Source organism: Malaclemys terrapin, chromosome 12 (genome assembly GCF_027887155.1).
Source record: "Malaclemys terrapin pileata isolate rMalTer1 chromosome 12, rMalTer1.hap1, whole genome shotgun sequence".
NCBI classification, from domain to species: domain Eukaryota; kingdom Metazoa; phylum Chordata; order Testudines; family Emydidae; genus Malaclemys; species Malaclemys terrapin.
Window position 1 is genome coordinate 1,977,977 of NC_071516.1, and position 18,843 is coordinate 1,996,819.

The 18,843-nt window shown below is 49.5% G+C and overlaps 1 protein-coding gene across 5 annotated transcripts in view; it reads right to left on the reverse strand.

Annotated features, from left to right (window-relative positions):
• Positions 1–18,531, reverse strand: part of DNMT3B (DNA methyltransferase 3 beta) — a 52,154-nt gene extending 33,623 nt beyond the window's left edge. For 3 of the 5 annotated variants that reach the window (XM_054046289.1, XM_054046290.1, XM_054046287.1), the window contains exons 1-3: positions 18,432–18,531; positions 7,142–7,289; positions 1,733–1,839 (exon numbers count right to left, since the gene is read on the reverse strand). In XM_054046289.1, coding sequence (XP_053902264.1) covers positions 1,733–1,839; positions 7,142–7,283 — 249 coding nt within the window. In that variant the 5' untranslated portion in view covers positions 7,284–7,289; positions 18,432–18,531. Of the gene's footprint in view, positions 1–1,732; positions 1,840–7,141; positions 7,290–18,302; positions 18,356–18,431 lie in introns of those variants that run through there. The other 2 variants (XM_054046288.1, XM_054046292.1) reach the window with 2 other exon arrangements.
• Between the last annotated feature and the right edge of the window lie 312 nt (positions 18,532–18,843).

Below are 18,843 nucleotides of genomic sequence, written 5' to 3' on the forward strand. Positions count from 1 at the left end.
GGCAGCTTTTCCCCTGTGGTTTGTTGATCTCATGTTCAATGAAACATTCTAAAGCAGGCGAGTTTCCTGCATCTGGGGTAACAGAATTTTAAAATAAAACAAGTCTTCAAAGCGGCCTAGGGGTGAACAGGCCCTTCAAGCCAACAGAATTTTAACCCCTGGGTTTATTTTAGGGCTTCTACTGTTGGAAGGTCTGTACTCACAGGCAGATCTCTAGCTTTGGGGTTTCAAAGTCAACACAATAAAGTTACATTGGAGGCCAGAAAGGTCTCTGAATTCATCATTTTACACATAGAAGTGAAAGGCAAAAGTAATGAGCCCCAGTTGCAGCAAGGTCCCAGCTCGTGTCTGGGGCAGGCAAAGGTTTGCAAGCTGGTTCCAGTTCCTTCTTTCCGGTCTTCTACTCTCAGCAAGGCTTTGACCTTCTCTATAGCACCTTCCACACAAGGGTCTCAAAACAGGTGACAAGCATCAGAGAAAGAGCCCTCCCAGCTCCCGTGCAAGGCAGGTACTTCCCCCACATTTTAAAGACAGGAAATCTAAGGCGGAGAGAGGGGAAGGGACTTGCTCAAGGTCTCACCATCCATGGCGGAGCTGGGATTAGAGCTCCGATCTCACGCTTGGATCACAAGACCATGCACCCTTGTAAAGGAATGTAAGGCTTGCCTCTCCTATACCACACTCAAATCCCCCAGGCGCTCTGCGGGGCGAGAGGGGAGGGAATTAGTGACTGTCTGTCTCCTTGTTGACACGCTCTTTGTTCTGTAAACAGGAGATTAGGTTATAGCTGTAACCTATAGCTAGAACTGAACGCTGTTTGGCTTTTGGGTTTTCTTTTTGATTAAACTGCCCCTTGGAATTTCTCTGGCTCGAGAAAGAAGCTAGACAGTTTGGCTCCCACTCTGCCGACAGAGAGTACAAGGGCCAGACTGGATCAAATGCACGGTCCATATCGACTATACCTAGGAAGCTACCAGTCTTGTCACTGGTCAAGAGCAGTTTGGCTCCCACTCTGCCGACAGAGAGTACAAGGGCCAATTCCCACAGCACTTCCTCAGGCCACGGGAGTAAAGAACAAATGAGGAGCACAGAATTTGGCCCACAGTTATTAGCAACACTTCACAAACGAGCTGTGCGCCTGTTTAACCAAATGGGCTATTCAACTACCATGCAGACTCGTGCCGTGTTTCTCAAATGCGGCCACCAGCAATTTTTTTGCCGCCAAAAAGCCTCCAAAGGCTGGGCGGAGATTGGGGGAAAGGGGCAAAGCAGCACGCGCCTGTTACTCCTGAATAGCTGTTACCAAGGGCAGCGAGATGCACTGCCTTGGTGCTTGCCCTGGGGCCACCCCCGGGAACGGCGCCCGGCACCGTGCAGCCGCCTCGGGGGCTCCAGGCAGAGCCTCTGGAGATATGGGGCTGGTGCCCTGGGTGCCAGAGGCAGCTCTTGTCAATGGAGGTGGCTGCAGCGTTCGGTTGCCAGGGCACTCCCCGGGCAGCTCTCCCTCTCCCGCCTGGCTGGGGCATGGGGAGCCAGGGACTTCACAAGCAGCCGGTGAGTTCCCAACCCACCTTCCCTGGAGCGTCTCTCGCTGCCGGGTCGCAGGAGGCAGGGAACCAGCAGACGGGTTTGTCAGAGCGACAACAAACAAGACAAAATTTGCTGTGACAATTCACAGGCTACTATACAATAGAGACCAGAGCACAATGTTCTGTGGGAGGAAACAACTGACCTCCGGAGCCTTGCTGAGCTTCATGGGCCAAGATAGGTCTTCCTTGGAGACGTCTTCCTTGCCGATCTTCTTGCTCCTAGTGGACACTATTCGTAGGTCCACAGCATCTACGGGAAACAGTCCAAAGCAATACTGCCCTCAGTCAGTTGTTCTGGAATGGGACTCAGCACGGCGTTTGATATAAATCAGCAAGTCCTGACCTCACCCACATCCTACCCTAGGGAAGAAATCTGGCCCAACTCTGAAGATTTTGACAGGCTCAGACCTCACTTCGGCAGGATTGCGAACCCCAAGCATTCAAACATTGTAAGTCAGCTGCCAACAAATCGTGAGATTGCCTTAAAAATGGTAAAGGGTTTTTATTTTTTAAATGATAAATGTAGGCCTCTAGGGTGTAATAATGGTAACAGCCACCTCAAAGATAGAGCTTTTCAGCAGCAGATCTCAAAGCACTTTACAAAAGACATCAGTATCATTCTCCCCATTTTATACACGAGGCACAGAAAGGGACTCCCCCAAGGTCATCGGCAAAGCCAGGAATGGAACCCTGGTCTCTGGAGTCCCAATTCAGTGCTCAACCCCCTAAGCCGCACTGCTACCTCCTCTTTGTATTTTCAAGTCTTTCTCCATAGCTACACAGGCTAGAAATGTACTCCTTTCTCTTTTTAATTAAAGCTGGCAGTCTGACCTAATCACACGACTCCAGGAGCTGGGGCACTGGGGAAATCTATTCACTATCATGAGACTCTTGATAGAATCGCAAGAATTGGCAACGCTCCTTTTGTGCATATTTATTCGTCCTCTGTGTTGCGTGCCTGGCTCAGGGTGGCACAGTCAAATGACTCAGAGAGGCACAGCAGAGCTTGTCACATGTTTCAGGATGGCAAAGCCTGTCACATAGCTCCGGGTAGTTTGCAATAGGAGCATGTGTTGCCATTATTAGTTATGATGTCTCTGCAACGTACTCTACGGCTCGGAAGATGCCAGTGGTTTATTATTAACTTGTGCAGCATCAGTGACATACATCTAGCGCACCCAATACCAACATGCAAATCTGCCCTATCGCTCATTGCCTACCGGGGACCCAGTCCTGCTCCCTCTCAAGTCAATGGCAAAACTGCCTTTGTCTTCAAGGAGACCAGGATCCAGCCTTACATAGATGAGAGCTTTCGGAGTAGCAGCCGTGTTAGTCTGTATCAGCAAAAACAACAAGGAGTCCTTGTGGCACCTTAGAGACTAACACATTTATTTGAGCATAAGCTTTCGTGGACTACAGCCCACTTCTTCGGATGCATGCAGTGGAAAATACAGTAGGAAGATATATATATATATATATATATACACACACACACACAGAGGACATGAAACAATGGGTGTTAACTCTCGTTATAGTGTGTATGGTATCAGTTAAGGTGAGCTATTACCAGCAGGAAAGGGGGAAAAAAACTTTTTGTAGTGGTAATCAAAATGGCCCATTTCCAGCAGTTGACAAGAAGGTATGAGGAACTGGACGGGATTGGGGGCGGGGAGGGGGAAATAAACATGGGGAAATAGTTTTACTTTGTGTAATGACCCATCCACTCCCAGTCTTTATTCAAGCCTAATTTAATGGTGTCCAGTTTGCAAATGAATTCCAATTCAGCAGTCTCTCGATGGAGTCTGTTTTTGAAGTTTTTTTGTTGTAATATTGTGACTTTTAGGTCTGTAATTGAGTGATCAGGGAGATTGAAGTGTTCTCCAACTGGTTTTTGAATGTTATAATTCTTGACGTCTGATTTGTGTTCATTAATTATTTTGCGTAGAGACTGCCCGGTTTGGCCAATGTACATGGCAGAGGGGCATTGCGGGCACATGATGGCATATATCACATTGGTAGATGTGCAGGTGAACGAGCCTCTGATAGTGTGGCTGGTGTGATTAGGTCCTATGATGGTGTCCCTTGAATAAATATGTGGACAGAGTTGGCAACGGGCTTTGTTGCAGGGATAGGTTCCTGGGTTAGTGTTTTTGCTGTGTGGTTGCTGGTGAGTATTTGCTTCAGGTTGGGGGGCTGTCTGTAAGCGAGGACTGGCCTGTCTCCCAAGATCTGTGAGAGTGAGGGATCGTCCTTCCAGATAGGTTGTAGATCCTTGATGATGCACTGGAGAGGTTTTAGTTGGGGGCTGAAGGTGACAGCGAGTGGCGTTCTGTTACTTTCTTTGTTGGGCCTGTCCTGTAGTAGGTGACTTCTGGGTACTCTGCTGGCTCTGTCAATCTGTTTCTTCACTTCAGCAGGTGGGTATTGTAGTTGTAAGAACACTTGATAGAGATCTTGTAGGTGTTTGTCTCTGTCTGAGGGGTTGGAGCAAATGCGGTTATATCTTAGAGCTTGGCTGTAGACAATGGATCATGTGGTGTGGTCTGGATGGAAGCTGGAGGCATGTAGGTAACTATAGTGGTCAGTAGGTTTCCGGTATAGGGTGGTATTTATGTGACCATCACTCATTAGCACTGTAGTGTCCAGGAAGTGGATCTCTTGTGTGGACTGGTCCAGGCTAAGGTTGATGGTGGGGTGGAAATTGTTGAAATCATGATGGAATTCCTCAAGGGCTTCTTTTCCATGGGTCCAGATGATGAAGAGGTCATCAATGTAGCGCAAGTAGAGTAGGGGTGTTAGAACAATGATTTGGAAACTTTAAGCTGCACACAGGCTTCTGAGTGATCAGTTGTTAACCAGCTCCGAGAGGGGGACAGGACCGATTTCATGTGTGAAAATACCTGCTGGATCCAAATGCTGCAAGCATTGCAAACACAATTTTCTTCAAACAGTTAAATTTCACTGGCAGGGACGTCCAGCAGGTCAGAACAGAGGCCCCACGATCTCTTTCGGTAGCTTCAAGTGTGCTCCGCAGATCCACAAACTTTGATGTCCACAATTCTGAGCTTTTTAACTGAATGATTTGCATTTCAAAATCTTCAACACCCATCCACTGAAATACAGACAAATCCAAGTCGCTTTCGTTGAACTTTTCAGGTTTAATTAGAAAAGAAAGCAATGGGCAAATTGCTGGAAATCTTGAAATCTGTCAGAAAATTCTGATTCCAGTTCTTGCCTGTACTTTCCAATCCCATCGACATTGACAGTGCAACGTGTCGATAGCTCTTTTATGAGTGGGAAGTAGCAGAAAGTAGAAGTTTGAATATTCCTGGAAAAAACTGCTAGTTTCACAACAAATGCTTTGCAGGCTTCATAAAGATCCAGAACTGTTTGCCCTGCACCCTGGAGAGAGAGGTTGAGTTTGTTTAGGTGAGCGGTGATATCAGTTAGAAACATGAGCTTACACAGCCATTTGTCATCATCCAGTTTGGGATAGTTTTGTTCTTTTTCCAACAAAAAGATCTTGATTGCATCAACACAGTTTACAAAGCGCACCAAAACCTTGCCACGGCTTCGTCACCGAATGTTGCTGTGAAGTGGGATGTTGTTATAAGCACTGTCCATCTCTTCTAGCAGGCTTGAAATTGTGAGTCAAAGCAGCTCGAGCAACAAGGAAATTCACAATTTGCACCACTGTATTCATCACATTATTAAGCTCTGAATTAGAATTTTTAACACACAGGTTTTCTTGATGGATGATACAGTGAAATTTGACTGTCAGACGGCTAATTTGATCTTCAAGTAACTTTACAAATCCCTTCTGTTTTCCGACCATGGCAGGAGCACCATCTGTTGTCACACAAAATATTTTACTGATGTCAACTCTTCGTTCTTCAAAATGGTTTACAAAACTTTCCAGTATATCTTCCCACTTTGTTGTGCCATGCAGGGGTTTTAGGCAACAAAGTTCCTCTTGGATTTCATCAGAAGCACAATATCTTGCAACAACTGCCAAACGTGGAACGTCGTTTATATCCACGCTCTCATCAACTGCAACACTAAACACTGCTATGTCTTTCAATGCAGTCATCTGCTTTTCCTTAATGTTTTCTGCCATTTCACTTATGCGTCTCTTAACTGTTCTGGCAGAGATGGGCAGTTCTTTTATTCTAGATATGATTGTATCTTTATTTGGCAAATCATTGAACAAAATCTCTGAACTGCTGAGAAAAATGTCTTTTATATATTCCCCATCTGTAAACGGCTTTCCATTTTTTTGCAATGCACTGTGCAATCTTGTAACTTCCTTCTGTAGCTTGATTTTTTACTTACACTTAAGCTTTTACAAAACACTGGTTTGCTTCTCATATCCTGCTACTGACTTTTTGCGCAATTCAATCTTGTCAAGAAAGGTTTTCTCGTACTTCGTTTCAAAAGGTCAAACACTTGATGTGCGACACACAACACTTTCATAACAGAAAGCACAAATAGCACGCTCCTTCTTGTCAAGAAATCCAAATGCGTCTGTCCAAGCAGGCTGAAATGATCGGACGTCTAGCTTCGCTTTCTTAGTAGCTGCCATTTTGTCAAATGTTCCCTTCAATTCTCAGTGGGAAAAAAAAATGGCGATAGAAGGCAGGCACAAGGTCAAACGCAGCATGGTTGATATAAGCAATTTTAAGACGGGCGTGCTGAGCTGTACCCCCTCTTGCCTCGTATGCAACCCGCACTCTCCCAGGGGAGACTGCAGCGCACTGATCCAAGGCCAGGAGCAGAACCCAGGGTGGCCTGCTGGGACTCCAGGCTGAGCAAGGCTGGAGATCCAGACCCCAGTGGCAGGAGGTCAGCGGCTGGAACCCCAGATCGGCAGCTGAGGTGAGTGGAGCTGGCGGCTGGTAGGGCTGAGCAGGGCCGGAGGCCTAGACGCTGTCTGGCAGGGGGCCTGTGCTGGAACTCCAACCGGAAGCAAGGTGAGTGGGGCTGCGGCGGGGACCCCAGCTGACCTCTGGGGTTCTGGCCGCTGGCTCCTGCCAGTCGGGGTCTCAGCCCGCTGCCAGCCTGGGGTTCCTTCACCCAGGCCGGCAGTGGGTGCTGAGTGGGACCGGTGGCGGGACCCTGGCTGGCAGGAGCTGGCAGCCGAAACCCCAGAGCGGCAGCGGGCTGAGCCGCTTAGCCCACCGCCGCGTGCCATCAAAAATCGGCTCGCATGCCACCTTTGGCACACGTGCCGCAGGTTGCCGACCCCTGGTGTATGGTAACACCCATTATTTCATGTTCTCTGTACATATATATCTTCCTACTGTATTTTCCACTGCATGCATCCGATAAGTGGGTTTTAGCCCATGAAAGCTTATGCTCAAATAAATTTGTTAGTCTCTAAGGTGCCACAGTACTCCTCGTTCTTCTTATAGATGAGAGCCACATTAGAGAAGCCCAATCTATACAAGCACCCAATGCAATGATCTTCACTGCACCCAGCACCGCCTCCAAGAAGTCAGCTGTGGAAATCCAGAGCCCAGCCCATGCTGTGAGTGCAGTAAGAGGAGACTGACCTTGTGTATTGGGCCTCCCATTTGCTTCCAGAGCTGGGGGAGAAGCTTCATCTTCAGCAGGGTCACTGCAGCCTCCGTTGACAAAGACCAGCTCTGCCCTGCAGTCTGTCTCCCCATCGCCATGGCACTTGTCTCTTTTCATGCTAGCCTGCGGAAATGATTTGAGGTACAACAGGAGAGAAATTTAGCCACCCACTAAATACAGCCAAGTAGAGTCTGAGAAAGACAAACTGGGCTGCGTAACCTTCTAAATGCAGCCACAACTGAACATCCGCTTAGCGGCTTTCTTAAGGCCTGGTCCAATGCCCATGGACATTAATGGAAAGATCCCACCGACTCAAATGAATGCTGCCTCAGTCCCTTTCTGTAGCCCGTCCTGCTGAGATTCACACGCGGCTCTGATTCTCCGAAGCGTCGTTGCTCTCTACACCACTCTGGACGGGGCCTGGTGATGATCCGAACAGCACTTCGAGGCACTAGTCCGGAAGTCAGGCCAGTTTCACACAGGTGCAACGCCAATGGAGCGACTCCCAATTTATACTGGTGTACATGAGAGGAGAATTCCCGATCTAACAACTGGACATCCTTAATTTAGAGCAGAGTTCCTTGTTCTGGATTTCAAGCTGCTGTCCCCAATTACGTTGGAGGAATGAGATGTTTCCAAAAAGCCTACGCTACCAGGGAAAACCAAGTCCCCATATTGCCACTAGATTGGTTATTTTCCTTTGAAAAATGCACAGAGGGGATTTTTCCTGTAGCCCAGGGCAATAGAATGAGCTGGGGCAGCAATATTAAAATGCACCAGCCAGACAGCCAGTAGGGGCAAAGTCCTGCAGTCCACACTCAGCTGCAACTCCCACTGAATTCCAAGGGGGCTTGGCTGCAACAGAGACCGAGCGAGAGCTGCAGAATCTGGCCCAGGAGATGTGGTTTATTCTAGTTAAAAAAAAAAAAAAAAAAATGCAACAACTGATTTCCAATGCAAGGAGTTTGTCAGGGGAGTCCAGACAACACGTACACAATAGGACACTTTCTGCACAACCTCCCCCCCCACGCACACACACTTTATTTATTTTCTAAATACACCAGGTTGGCAGCTCAGGTCCCCACAAGGGGGGCCCCGGCTCCAGCTACTTTGGGAGGGCAGCTGCTGCAACTGCAAAACCTGACATCAACACAAGGTCAGTTACAAACATTCATATTTATTGGCATTTACACTAATATCAATAGCTTAAACAACTCTCTTTATGCACTGGCAAGCAGTTGTAGTGTCTGGTTAAACAGATTTCAGAGTAGCAGCCGTGTTAGTCTGTATCCGCAAAAAGAACAGGAGTACTTGTGGCACCTTAGAGACTAACAAATTTATTAGAGCATAAGCTTTCGTGGGCTTCTGCCCACTTCTTCGGATGCATATAGAGTGGAACATATATTGAGGGGATATATACACACACACACACACACATACAGAGAGCATGAACAGGTGGGAGTTGTCTTGTCAACTCTGAGAGGCCAATTAAGTAAGAGAAAAAAATTTTCACTTCAAAAAAAATTTTTTCTCTTACTTAATTGGCCTCTCAGAGTTGGCAAGACAACTCCCACCTATTCATTCTCTCTGTATGTGTGTATATATATCCCCTCAATATATGTTCCACTCTATATGCATCCAAAGAAGTGGGCAGTAGCCCACGAAAGCTTATGCTCTAATAAATTTGTTAGTCTCTAAGGTGCCACAAGTACTCCTGTTCTTTTTGTGATTAAACAGATGTAAATCTCCCCCTAAAATGCTGCCCGGCCCTTCTCAGCAGGGCCAACCGAACCAAAGCCATTGTGAGATTCTTATCCAAGCTCCTTTGGAGACAGAATGAAACCACAAAGTCGGAAATACAGAACCTCACAGGGCAGGGGCATTTTTAAACCCTCCCATGTTTAAAATGTTTCTGATTCTCATCAAACCACCCACGCACCTCCTCTCCCTGAGGTGAGATGCAGCAGGCAACATGGCAGAAAGAGCAGGGTCTTTTTTTGCAGAAGGTGGTTAAAAATCCAGCTTATTATGGGCTGCTTCAAACTGACTAGGGGGCAGCCACTGCCACCCCACACAATATGTCTGCTGAAAAACAGGGGGCCAAATTCTGCTCTCAGTCACATCGGTGTGGACCTGGATTAATGCTGATGTAGTCCACAAAATACACTTCCAGCCCTACCCTGACATTGCCTTAGGCTTCTGCCTCTTCCAATCCAGTCACACCATCTTCCAACTCTATCCCCTACTGTTTGGCCTAACCAAGGCTAGTGCCATTCTCGTACATTGTTTTTACAGTTGTCCACATGGGACAGAGAAAGATGTGACCAGAGAAGCTAGGCAGGGAGGCAGTGGAAGTGTTGTCTCTCCCAGTGCTGACATTCAAGGACCCCCTTGCACTCCCTTCTCCCTCAGCACACTAGTCTTGCGAGTTCCACTTTCCAGAGGAGATTCAGGAGCCAGGGACAAAGTCCGCTCCTTGTGACCCTGGTGCTAGCACACTCAAGTTGCAGAGAGCACAAAGGGGGAGGAACTGAGAGCATGCGTCCCTCCCATGAACCTGGGGGGCAATGGGTCGCAAGCTACTTGGAGGCAGGGACTCAGCAGCCATGCTGGTTTAATTATGCAGAATGGCTTCAACTGAAGTAGGGGCATAATCTTGGTAGAATCAGAGAAATTATTAATTTAAAATGTTTTCTCTTCAGCCAAACCACATGAACCATTTAACCAAGTCCAGAGCCATTGGCCCACCTAATGAATTGTTTCTAGGGGGATAAAACCATTTCAGAACTGGCAGTAAGATGGATTCACCTCTGCAATGCTATTGCTCGGTTGTGAGGACTGACCGAGGGAGGGCCCAATTCTGCTCCGATTGAAGTCAATGGCAACTGCCCTTCACTGCAGTGGTAGTAGGATCTGACCCATTCTAGATGAACGCAGCACATCAGCTCTAGGGTGAGACATGTGTCCTGAGGGTCTTATGAGAATTTCCTCCTCCTTGGTCTAACTTCCCCTCATCCTGCTGGACTCAGCACCAGCTTCCCCTTTTCCTAATCAGCGAAGATTCACTGAGAACGACACAGCTACTGTGGATCTAAAGGACATGAGGTGCAGGTTTGGGCCTGATCCTGCTCCCATACATGAAATAACTATTAGGTTATTGGGCCCAGCTCTACAATATTCGTAATTATCAAGAGCCCCCAGCCCTTCTCCCATTGAATCCAATCCGAGCTGTGCCCTTCCAAAGTGCTTTGCAGATTTCAGTAACTAATAACAACAACAAATGGATCAAATAGAAAAAGGACTGAAAACATCTTCATTACAGACATAGCCAGTGAATTCGCTGCGATTGCAGCAGCATCACTGAAGGCCCAATTGGACCTGTCACCCATTTAGAAATCATCAAACTTTTATAAACTTTAGATAAGTTGGTGGTTTAAGTACAGTCACCCGCAAAATTAATTCTCCACACCCCACCAGAAATGTAATGATGAACAGGGTCTCAAAGCCCTGTACAGGGTGCAGGCAACAGTGTTATCACTAAAGTGATTTTTCAAATCGCCATTGTTTCTAAAAGTCTTCATTTTTGCCTAAAAACAGAACCCTCCATTTCCCGACAGCTCCCCACTAGGGGTCATGCTCTTTCCCTGGAGCACACACATGTATGGGAACAAAGAGGAGCCAAAGAGGAGTTCTGCGGAGGGCCCCAATCTCTGCTTGGGGCCTGATCCCATGCCACTGATGCAGAAGCAGGAGAACGGCTGCCTAGAGTGTTCTCCTGACAGCACAACACACCAGTGCACAAAATGGGGCCTGCTCTGCTTAATACTCAGCATACCATGCATTGTGTCAGCCAGAATTTCATCACTGTCGCAAACATACATCCTTAATGTCACCCTGGGGCCTCCTTAGCTGTGGGTTGTCAGCTGGGATGCACAGCCTCCAGCCAAAGAACAAAGACAGGGCGGGTTGGGTTTTTTTCCTCCTCTCTCTCTCTCTTATTCAGAGAAGGGTTTTTTTTTCCCCCTTCTCTCCCCCTCTCCTAAACCTGTCCAGCAGTTCCCATGCAAGGAGGGGCACGTCACCTGAGCCCATGTGTCTCTTGCCCTCCCAGATGTGTCCTTCCTTGGTCCCGTTTTAGGAACAGTGTCAGAAGCACTCTGGACCAAAGGGCTGCAGTCCTGCAGCTTCCCCTGGACCAAGGAAAGAAGCCATCTTGCTGCTGTGTAGCGGGAGCCACGACACAGCATGAATGTTGTCCGCAACTTTTCCCAGTGTAAACCCACGTTTTTCCTGGGACATTTATAATTCAGCACGAAGTACCTGCTGTTCCCACTGGCTCAGAACCTGAGGCCCATATTCACCCAAACTTCCATTGACGTCACTGGTATCTTACCTGACTTAGGACCTAGTGAAACCTTCCCTAGGAGCAGAGAGGTGCTGGTACCCATGGACCAGGTCACTGATGTCCTCTCCAGGTAGTTCAGCATCCAGGATCAGAGCCTGGGTGGGAGAATTCTATCTTTTCTTTCTCTCTCTCTCTCTCTCTCTCTCAATTTCGACCCGGATGCCTCTGTGATCTGCGCATTATAGGCAGTACAGAAACAATGGAGGTTTCTGCTTTCAGCTCTTCTTTCACCTCATCTGACAAGCAAAAAGGAGCTGTCTGCACTGAACTTTTAGAGAAGACGTTTGGCCTTAAGTCCGTTATGCTCTCGACACAGGTTGTTAGTCAGGTGTCCATCCCACACCTTCCGAAAGCAAAAAATCCCCACAAAGTGCACATTCAGATCCTTTCCCCAGAGCACAACAACAGTCTCTAGGCACAGGGACAGAAGAGAGAGAGAGTCTCAAGCTAAGTAAACCCCTACAGCTGTTTGTAGAAATCCCACTGATCCAGCACATCTGCTCTCAGACCAAATGAACAATTACTGGGAGCTGCCCAGACTCGCTGGACTCCCCTCAGCTACTCAGAGACCTGAAAGGCCTGCTGACTACTGCAGCTAGCAGCTCAGGGGGGGCAGCATTTCCTCCCCAGAGATGCCTCACACGGAAGCTGGGAGTAACAGATGCACACACCTCACAAACAAAGGCAGCAAAGGTCACAGGTTCTCTCTCTAGGGACTCCACTGTCCCTCAACAGATTTCAGGTTACTACTGAATATTAGGAGTTTATTACTAGAGACAGGCCAGAACCTGAACCCTGGATCCAAACATCTTGAAACCCACCCCTACATCCACATCAAATGTTGCAAATTACCTCTATCTTTATAATAGGGCTACACCACAATCCTGGCTTTGAAGAGCCCTGAATCCAGGGATGTCCAAAAACTGCATCTGGGTTCTGCTGCCTGATCACAGCTGGTTAGTACACAAACGTTCGAAGTCTGTAAAGGTTTACTCCTGCTTCCACTCCAGCCCCCACTGCTACGGAGGACTTCTCTAACAAAGCTGCGTTTTTACCTTCCTAGCATGCATGAGCTATCCCCAGGGAGAACACAGGGACGACCAGGCACTTACTTGAGTTTAACCACAACACCGAAGCTCAACCCCAGGCAGATACATAGGGCTGGCTCCGGTGAGTGTACAACTAAACAAAGCGCCTTGTCTCTGCTGTGTTTTCACTCCGGCTAGCTCATGTGTGACAGCTACCCCAAGGTACAAAAAACAAACAAGCTTTTTCAGCGGTGAAGGCAGGCCCTGAGCATTACAATGCAGCAATCTACAGCCACAGCCCGAATCATTACAGAGCTGAATCCCGTAATCCTTATTCAGACACAGGTATGTTCTGGGCTGAGGCTATACAATGCCTTACTATTTTGAAGAGGGCCGTGGTTTCTTGTGAGCATCTCAGCCACGCTCCATCAGCAACACAGCTCTCGAAGGGGTCTAACACACCAAGGCTACTTCGGCCCAGGTGACTTCCAGACAGGCCTCTCCTTCGCGTTGAACCCCAGAGCTAAGCAGTTCTGATGTTTCATTGGGGCTCTTTTAGAATGTCATTGAAAAGAACTGTGTGTTGTTTGAAAGTAAACATTCTCCTACAGAGCTGGTATCCCATACACCGCAACTGCACCAGAAAGTGAAACGGGCCAGAACGCACTTCAGAGCTGAATTTTCAAAAGACAGCCTGTATGCTGGGCCTGCAAAAGATAGCCATCTGGTCCATACCTGTATATTTCCACGGATCTACAGCAGCCCATCTCCTTATCATCACAGGTGTGGTCCATTAACACACCACCCCAGTGCCCTGCTCCCTGCCCTTAGCTCCCAATGAACACAAAGCGCCAGGGAATACAGGAGACAGTTTTTTCCAGGGGCCAGCCCCAGACTGTGAACAAACGCCCCCAGGAGTGAAGAACCGACCCAAACCTCCCCACCTTCTGCTCCAAATGCAAGGCACATTTCTTCCACCTGCCTTCTCTACATAGACAGCAATGTGTGTATATATAGATTATATATAAAAATTAAAAACATCCAAAACTAAACACCCCACTGCACACACTTCTTCCCCTGGGAAGAGGAGGCGAGAACATGTGATAGTTAGTCACAGTTGCTTAATGAACGACTGGGAAGACGCTCATGCACTATGGTGATGAGCACAATGTAAGAACCCATATAGAACAGAATAGAATGGTTCCAGGTCTTGGTCCTGATATTCAAAGCCTTCCAAGAGACTGGGCCCAGCTACTCCCGGGAAGCTTCTGCATCTGGAACCACGACCTCTCCCTCAAAAGTTACATCTCACTGAGACAATGAAACTGTCGAGATCAGATCCAGATCCCGGCTTTGCAGCCCAGGCCATTTCAGGTTTGCCATGCTGGGTAACGATCATGCTGTACTATCCATTGCTCACAGAGCACCACAGATGCACCCCTGCCCTGAAGAGCTGACCACCTACATTCAGGACAAGGAAAGCAGAGCCCAGCCTTGCCTTCTAAGCCCTGACGAGCTTCCCCCAGAAACACTATTTCCAGGCCCTTCCGCCCTTCAGAACCAGCTTGTCCCTCTAGGCCCCGTCAGTCACTGCTGACTACTGCAGTTTCAATGACCTGGCTCACACCCTCCCAGTCCTCATTGAAAATGCAGTTGGGCTAGTTTCAGTTTTAATTCCAGAGGAAACAGAGTTAACCTCATCAGGTACATTTCCTCTGTAGGTGCAGAGATTGCAATGGAGACAGTCTGACTTTGCCTGTAGAGGCCTCGGTGTGCCGGTCAAAAGGCCACAGGGAAGCGTTTTACATGACGGCTGGGATGTCAGCCATGACCCAAAATCCATTTGAATGACAAAAAAAAAAAAGGAATAGGTGATACCAATGGCTGATCCACCACTCTGGGCCATCACCTCCCAAATGGCCTTTCATTCTCCCTAAAATAGAGCATTTCCCTCTAATCCTGAAAAGTAAAGAGGTACTTGGGATGTGCAGTTTAATAAGAAAAGGAACTTCTTGACTTGCAGATGTGCTCGTTAAAAAGGCCAGTCCCTTCCCTGCCCCACCCACCTCCTGTTTCTACACCCTGCCCTTGCTACCAGTTTCCCCCTTCCTTCCCCCTCCCCTCCCCCCAGTCACAGGCTTGGAGACTTCCCCAATTTTACCACTGTCTTGGGTTTTGTTTTGTTTTTTTATTATTTCATCCACTCCCACCCCCGCCCCAGTGTTCACCTCAACCTGCTATCACATTTTAAAACCACAGCTGCCTTGTCCACACTAGAATTTCACTAATGCGTTTAGTAACCATGTGTTAGCTAAAAAGTGGTGAAAAAATACCTTGTTGCCTAGGGAAAACAAGGCCTAGGCGTTCGCTCTGAAGCAGCTACACACATGGCCAGTCACTATTCTACTGTATTCTATTCTAGATAGGTTCTTATCCCATGCTCATTACCCCAGTATCTGAGCATCTTCCAGTAATGCATTAAGCAACTGTGACTAAACCTATCACATATTATTTGTTCTCTCTGACTTCTCTAACCAGGGCAAATCCCCAATGCAGAAAAGAGATTAATTACTCCCAGGTCTGAGCTGAAGCACAAAGTGGCAGGGAGTTGCACTGGCTCCATAGAAAAAAGTTTGTCAGTTTCCACAGCTGTCAGATGGTCACCTTTCACCAGCGCTAAACACGTACAAAGAGAAATAAAGCAACAAAGAGTCACTCTTTCCATCCTTCCCTTCCACGCCTGTCCCCCACTCCATTCAGACTTCAATGCTAGAACAACCACCACAGCAATAAACAAGCCAGTCATTTAGGAAGAAATGGAGTAACTGGGTGTACCTGCAGAGAAGTAAGTAAGTGCATCCCCTACAGTTGGGCCCCGGGGAACCCTAGCTTATTTCCGGTCTCCTACTGTCTGTGTTTCCCTGGACCATTTTCTCTAATACACATTTACCAACCACAGAGATCCTAACTTTCAGCTCTTCCCTATGGGTATCCATCCAGCTGCCTTTCCCATCCACCTGGGACTGGTACAAGTTCCAGAGCTGCTTCAGAATTTATTTGTTTCTCAGACACCACCCAGCCCCTTCCCCATGATATCACCAAAGGAGTTTCTTCCCATTGGCCTTTGGGAGGATGAGGCAGAATAAACTGCAGTTTCTTTAACTGTGTCACTACCTGAAGGCTCTGTGTCTGGAACCTGCAGTGCAATGTCTCAGCACTGAAGAATTCCCTCTCCCCTTCCTTCCCCAGGCCAGGGGTAACCTGATGACCTAGTAACCAGCCGAGATATTTCCAGACAACCTGTCAAAAAACTAGGAATGTATCCAAAGGTACTTGAGCGTGCAAACGTCATAACTCAGGTCCCAGTGGGGAACCATTACAGCTGTTAAAAGCAACAGAGGGTCCTGTGGCACCTTTAAGACTATACTTCTGTTAGTCTTAAAGGTGCCACAGGACCCTCTGTTGCTTTTTACAGATTCAGACTAACACGGCTACCCCTCTGATACTTGACAGCTGTTATTATTTATGCATGTGTATTACAGTAGCACCTATGGGTCCAAACTGAGATCAGGGCCCTATTGTGCAGGGTGCTGTACACACTCGTGGAGACAGTGCCCTGTCCTACAGAGGCTACAATCTACACAGACAAGACAAAGGAAGGATTGCTATCCCCATTTTACAGCTAGGAAATTGAGGTCCAGAGAGATTAAGTGATTTACCCAAGGTGGCATTCTGTCTCCCCGGAACCAGAACCAGCCCACAAGCAGCCAGAGAATTCCCTGGCCACGGGCACTGCATTGTGCCATCATAGGCAGCCCTACACCCCCCCCCCCCAGGCACACTCCAGCTGTTGGAGGCAGGAAGTCTAGGGCAGAGACTTGAACACAGAGCTCCTATTGATGTACCCCCAGGACCATCCTTCATCTTCGTGTAAAAACTCTTCCCAGAAATAAGTATGAACTTCCAAGACAGGACAATAAATACACTGAAAGGCAGTCAAGCTGTCTGACCCATTCCTAAAACCTACAGCTAAAAGAACCCCAACATTCTACATTTGTGGCACACAATTCTGCACACATAGTCATTTGCATATGCAACCATCTGAAAAGGAGGCCAAACTGAGGTTCTTTTAAAAATATGGCCCTTTATGCCTAAATTCAGGGAACGCTTAATATAATGTTACCTACAGGTTAGAGCAGCACACTGGGTTCTATCTCTGTCTGTGCCACTGATTCATTGGGTTTCCTTAGGCAAGTCATTTAATCTCCCTGAGCCAAATTCATTGTGTTCCAGCTATCCCCATCCCTCTGCCAATGTCCCACCCAGAACCTGAGGGAAAATCCCAACTAAAAGTCTGGCTGAAACAAACAGTACTAATGTATGGGAGAGGGAGGGTTTCCAACACTAACCAGTGACCTAAATAATGATTAAATTTACCTACTGTGCGCTCATGGGCTTTCTAAACCCACAGCTGTGGATGTATGAAAATTCTCACGATAATCCCCTAAGGCAGGTATGTCCCTCTTTGACATGTTACTCATGCACCACTTGAAGCTCTTTTTGGAGCAGTTACATTCTTATTCATAGATTCCAAGGCCAGAAGGGACCATTGTGATCACCCAGTGAGTCTGACCTCCTGAGCAACACAGGCCAGGAACTTCCCCAAAATAATTCCCACAGCAGAGCTTTTAGATCTCGATTTTAAAAGGGTCAGGGATGGAGCATCCACCAGGATTATTATTAGTGAACATAAATAAATCCTCTGCTGAGACTCCAGCACTGTTCCCTTTACAAGGGTCCCAACAGCAACACCTCCCCACCCCCCAACGACCAGCCCCATCTCCAATCATGCACACCCCCAACCCATCTCCCAACACCAGCGACAATCCCCTAAGGAGATCGCCACATGACCCCAAAGAACAGCCACCAGCCCCAAATCACAATAGCCCCAACCCCCCTCGCCCGCCAGCGCTGTCACCGAAACACCCTCCCCCCGCCTCCTCCCGTTCCCCAGACAAAGCCCGGCCGGAGCCCGGCGGGGGCCGCCAGCGCCTTTGCTGCAGATGTTTGACCAGCGGCGGCTGGATCCTGAGTCCGATCTCGAGTCTGCCCCCAGCGGTCCCGTGCCCGGCTCTGCCCGCCCCCCCCCTTCCCAGCCCGGCTCCCCCCCGCCACCCCCATCCCAACTCTGCCCCCAGCGGTCCTGTGCCCAGCTCGGCTCCTTCCCTTCTCTGCCCCCCGCCCAGCTCTGCCCCCCGGCGGTCCCGTGCCCGGCTCTGCCCGCCCCCCTTCCCAGCCCGGCTCCCCCCGCAACCCCCATCCCCGCTCTACCCGCCAGCGGTCCCGTGCCCGGCTCTGCCCCCCCACCCCGGTTCCTTCCCCCCTAGCAGTCCCTGCCAACCTCTGCCCCCCTTTCCCAGCCCGGCTCCCTACCCCCCCCCCCCCCCCCCGCAATCCCGTGCCCGGCTTTACTCCCCGAGCACGGCTGCCGCCCCCCCTTCCCAGCCCGGCTCCCCCCAGCCACCCCCAGCCCGACTCTGCCCCCCCCCGGCTCTTCCAAGCCCGGCTCCCCCCAGCCCGAATCTGCCCCCCCCCCGGCTCCTTCCCCCCTAGCCTTCCCGGACAACCTCTGCCCCCCCTTCCCAGCCCGGCTCCCCCCGCAATCCCGTGCCCGGCTCCCGGTCCCCCCCCCCGCTCACTCACATGGATGCAGAAAGTTTCGCTCCTGGATACAAAGTTGCAGCGATTGTTGCCGCAGCGCGGCCGGCTCCTCCCCCGGCTCGGCCCGGCCCCCCGCCCCCGGCGCCGCTGGGGGGCTGCCCCCCCACTCACCTTTCGGGGCCCCCTGCCCCGGCGGGCGCGCGGAGCCTCGCGGGCCGGCCCGGCGGAGCCGCTCTGCAGCCCGCGGCGGGCGCTGGGAGCCAGGCGTGACTTTTCCCGGGTCTCGAATCGGAAACTGGCAACCTCAACGCTACATTTACTTGGCGCTTTAACCCTCCCCGTGCCGGGCAGCCCCTCCTGCTCCACTCCTGGGGCAGCCCCGGGGCAGGGGGCCGGGCCGCCGGGATCTGCACATCCCCCCAGGCGGGGGCCGACTTCCTCCTCCCGCCCCCAAATCCCCAGCCGCCCGGCCCCGCTCGAGGCAGAAACAGCGGGAATCTCTCCAGGTCCCTGAGATCGTAGCCTGGGGGGAGAATTAACCCAGCAATCGGCCTCCCCCCAAGAGCCCGGCTTTGAACGCGGG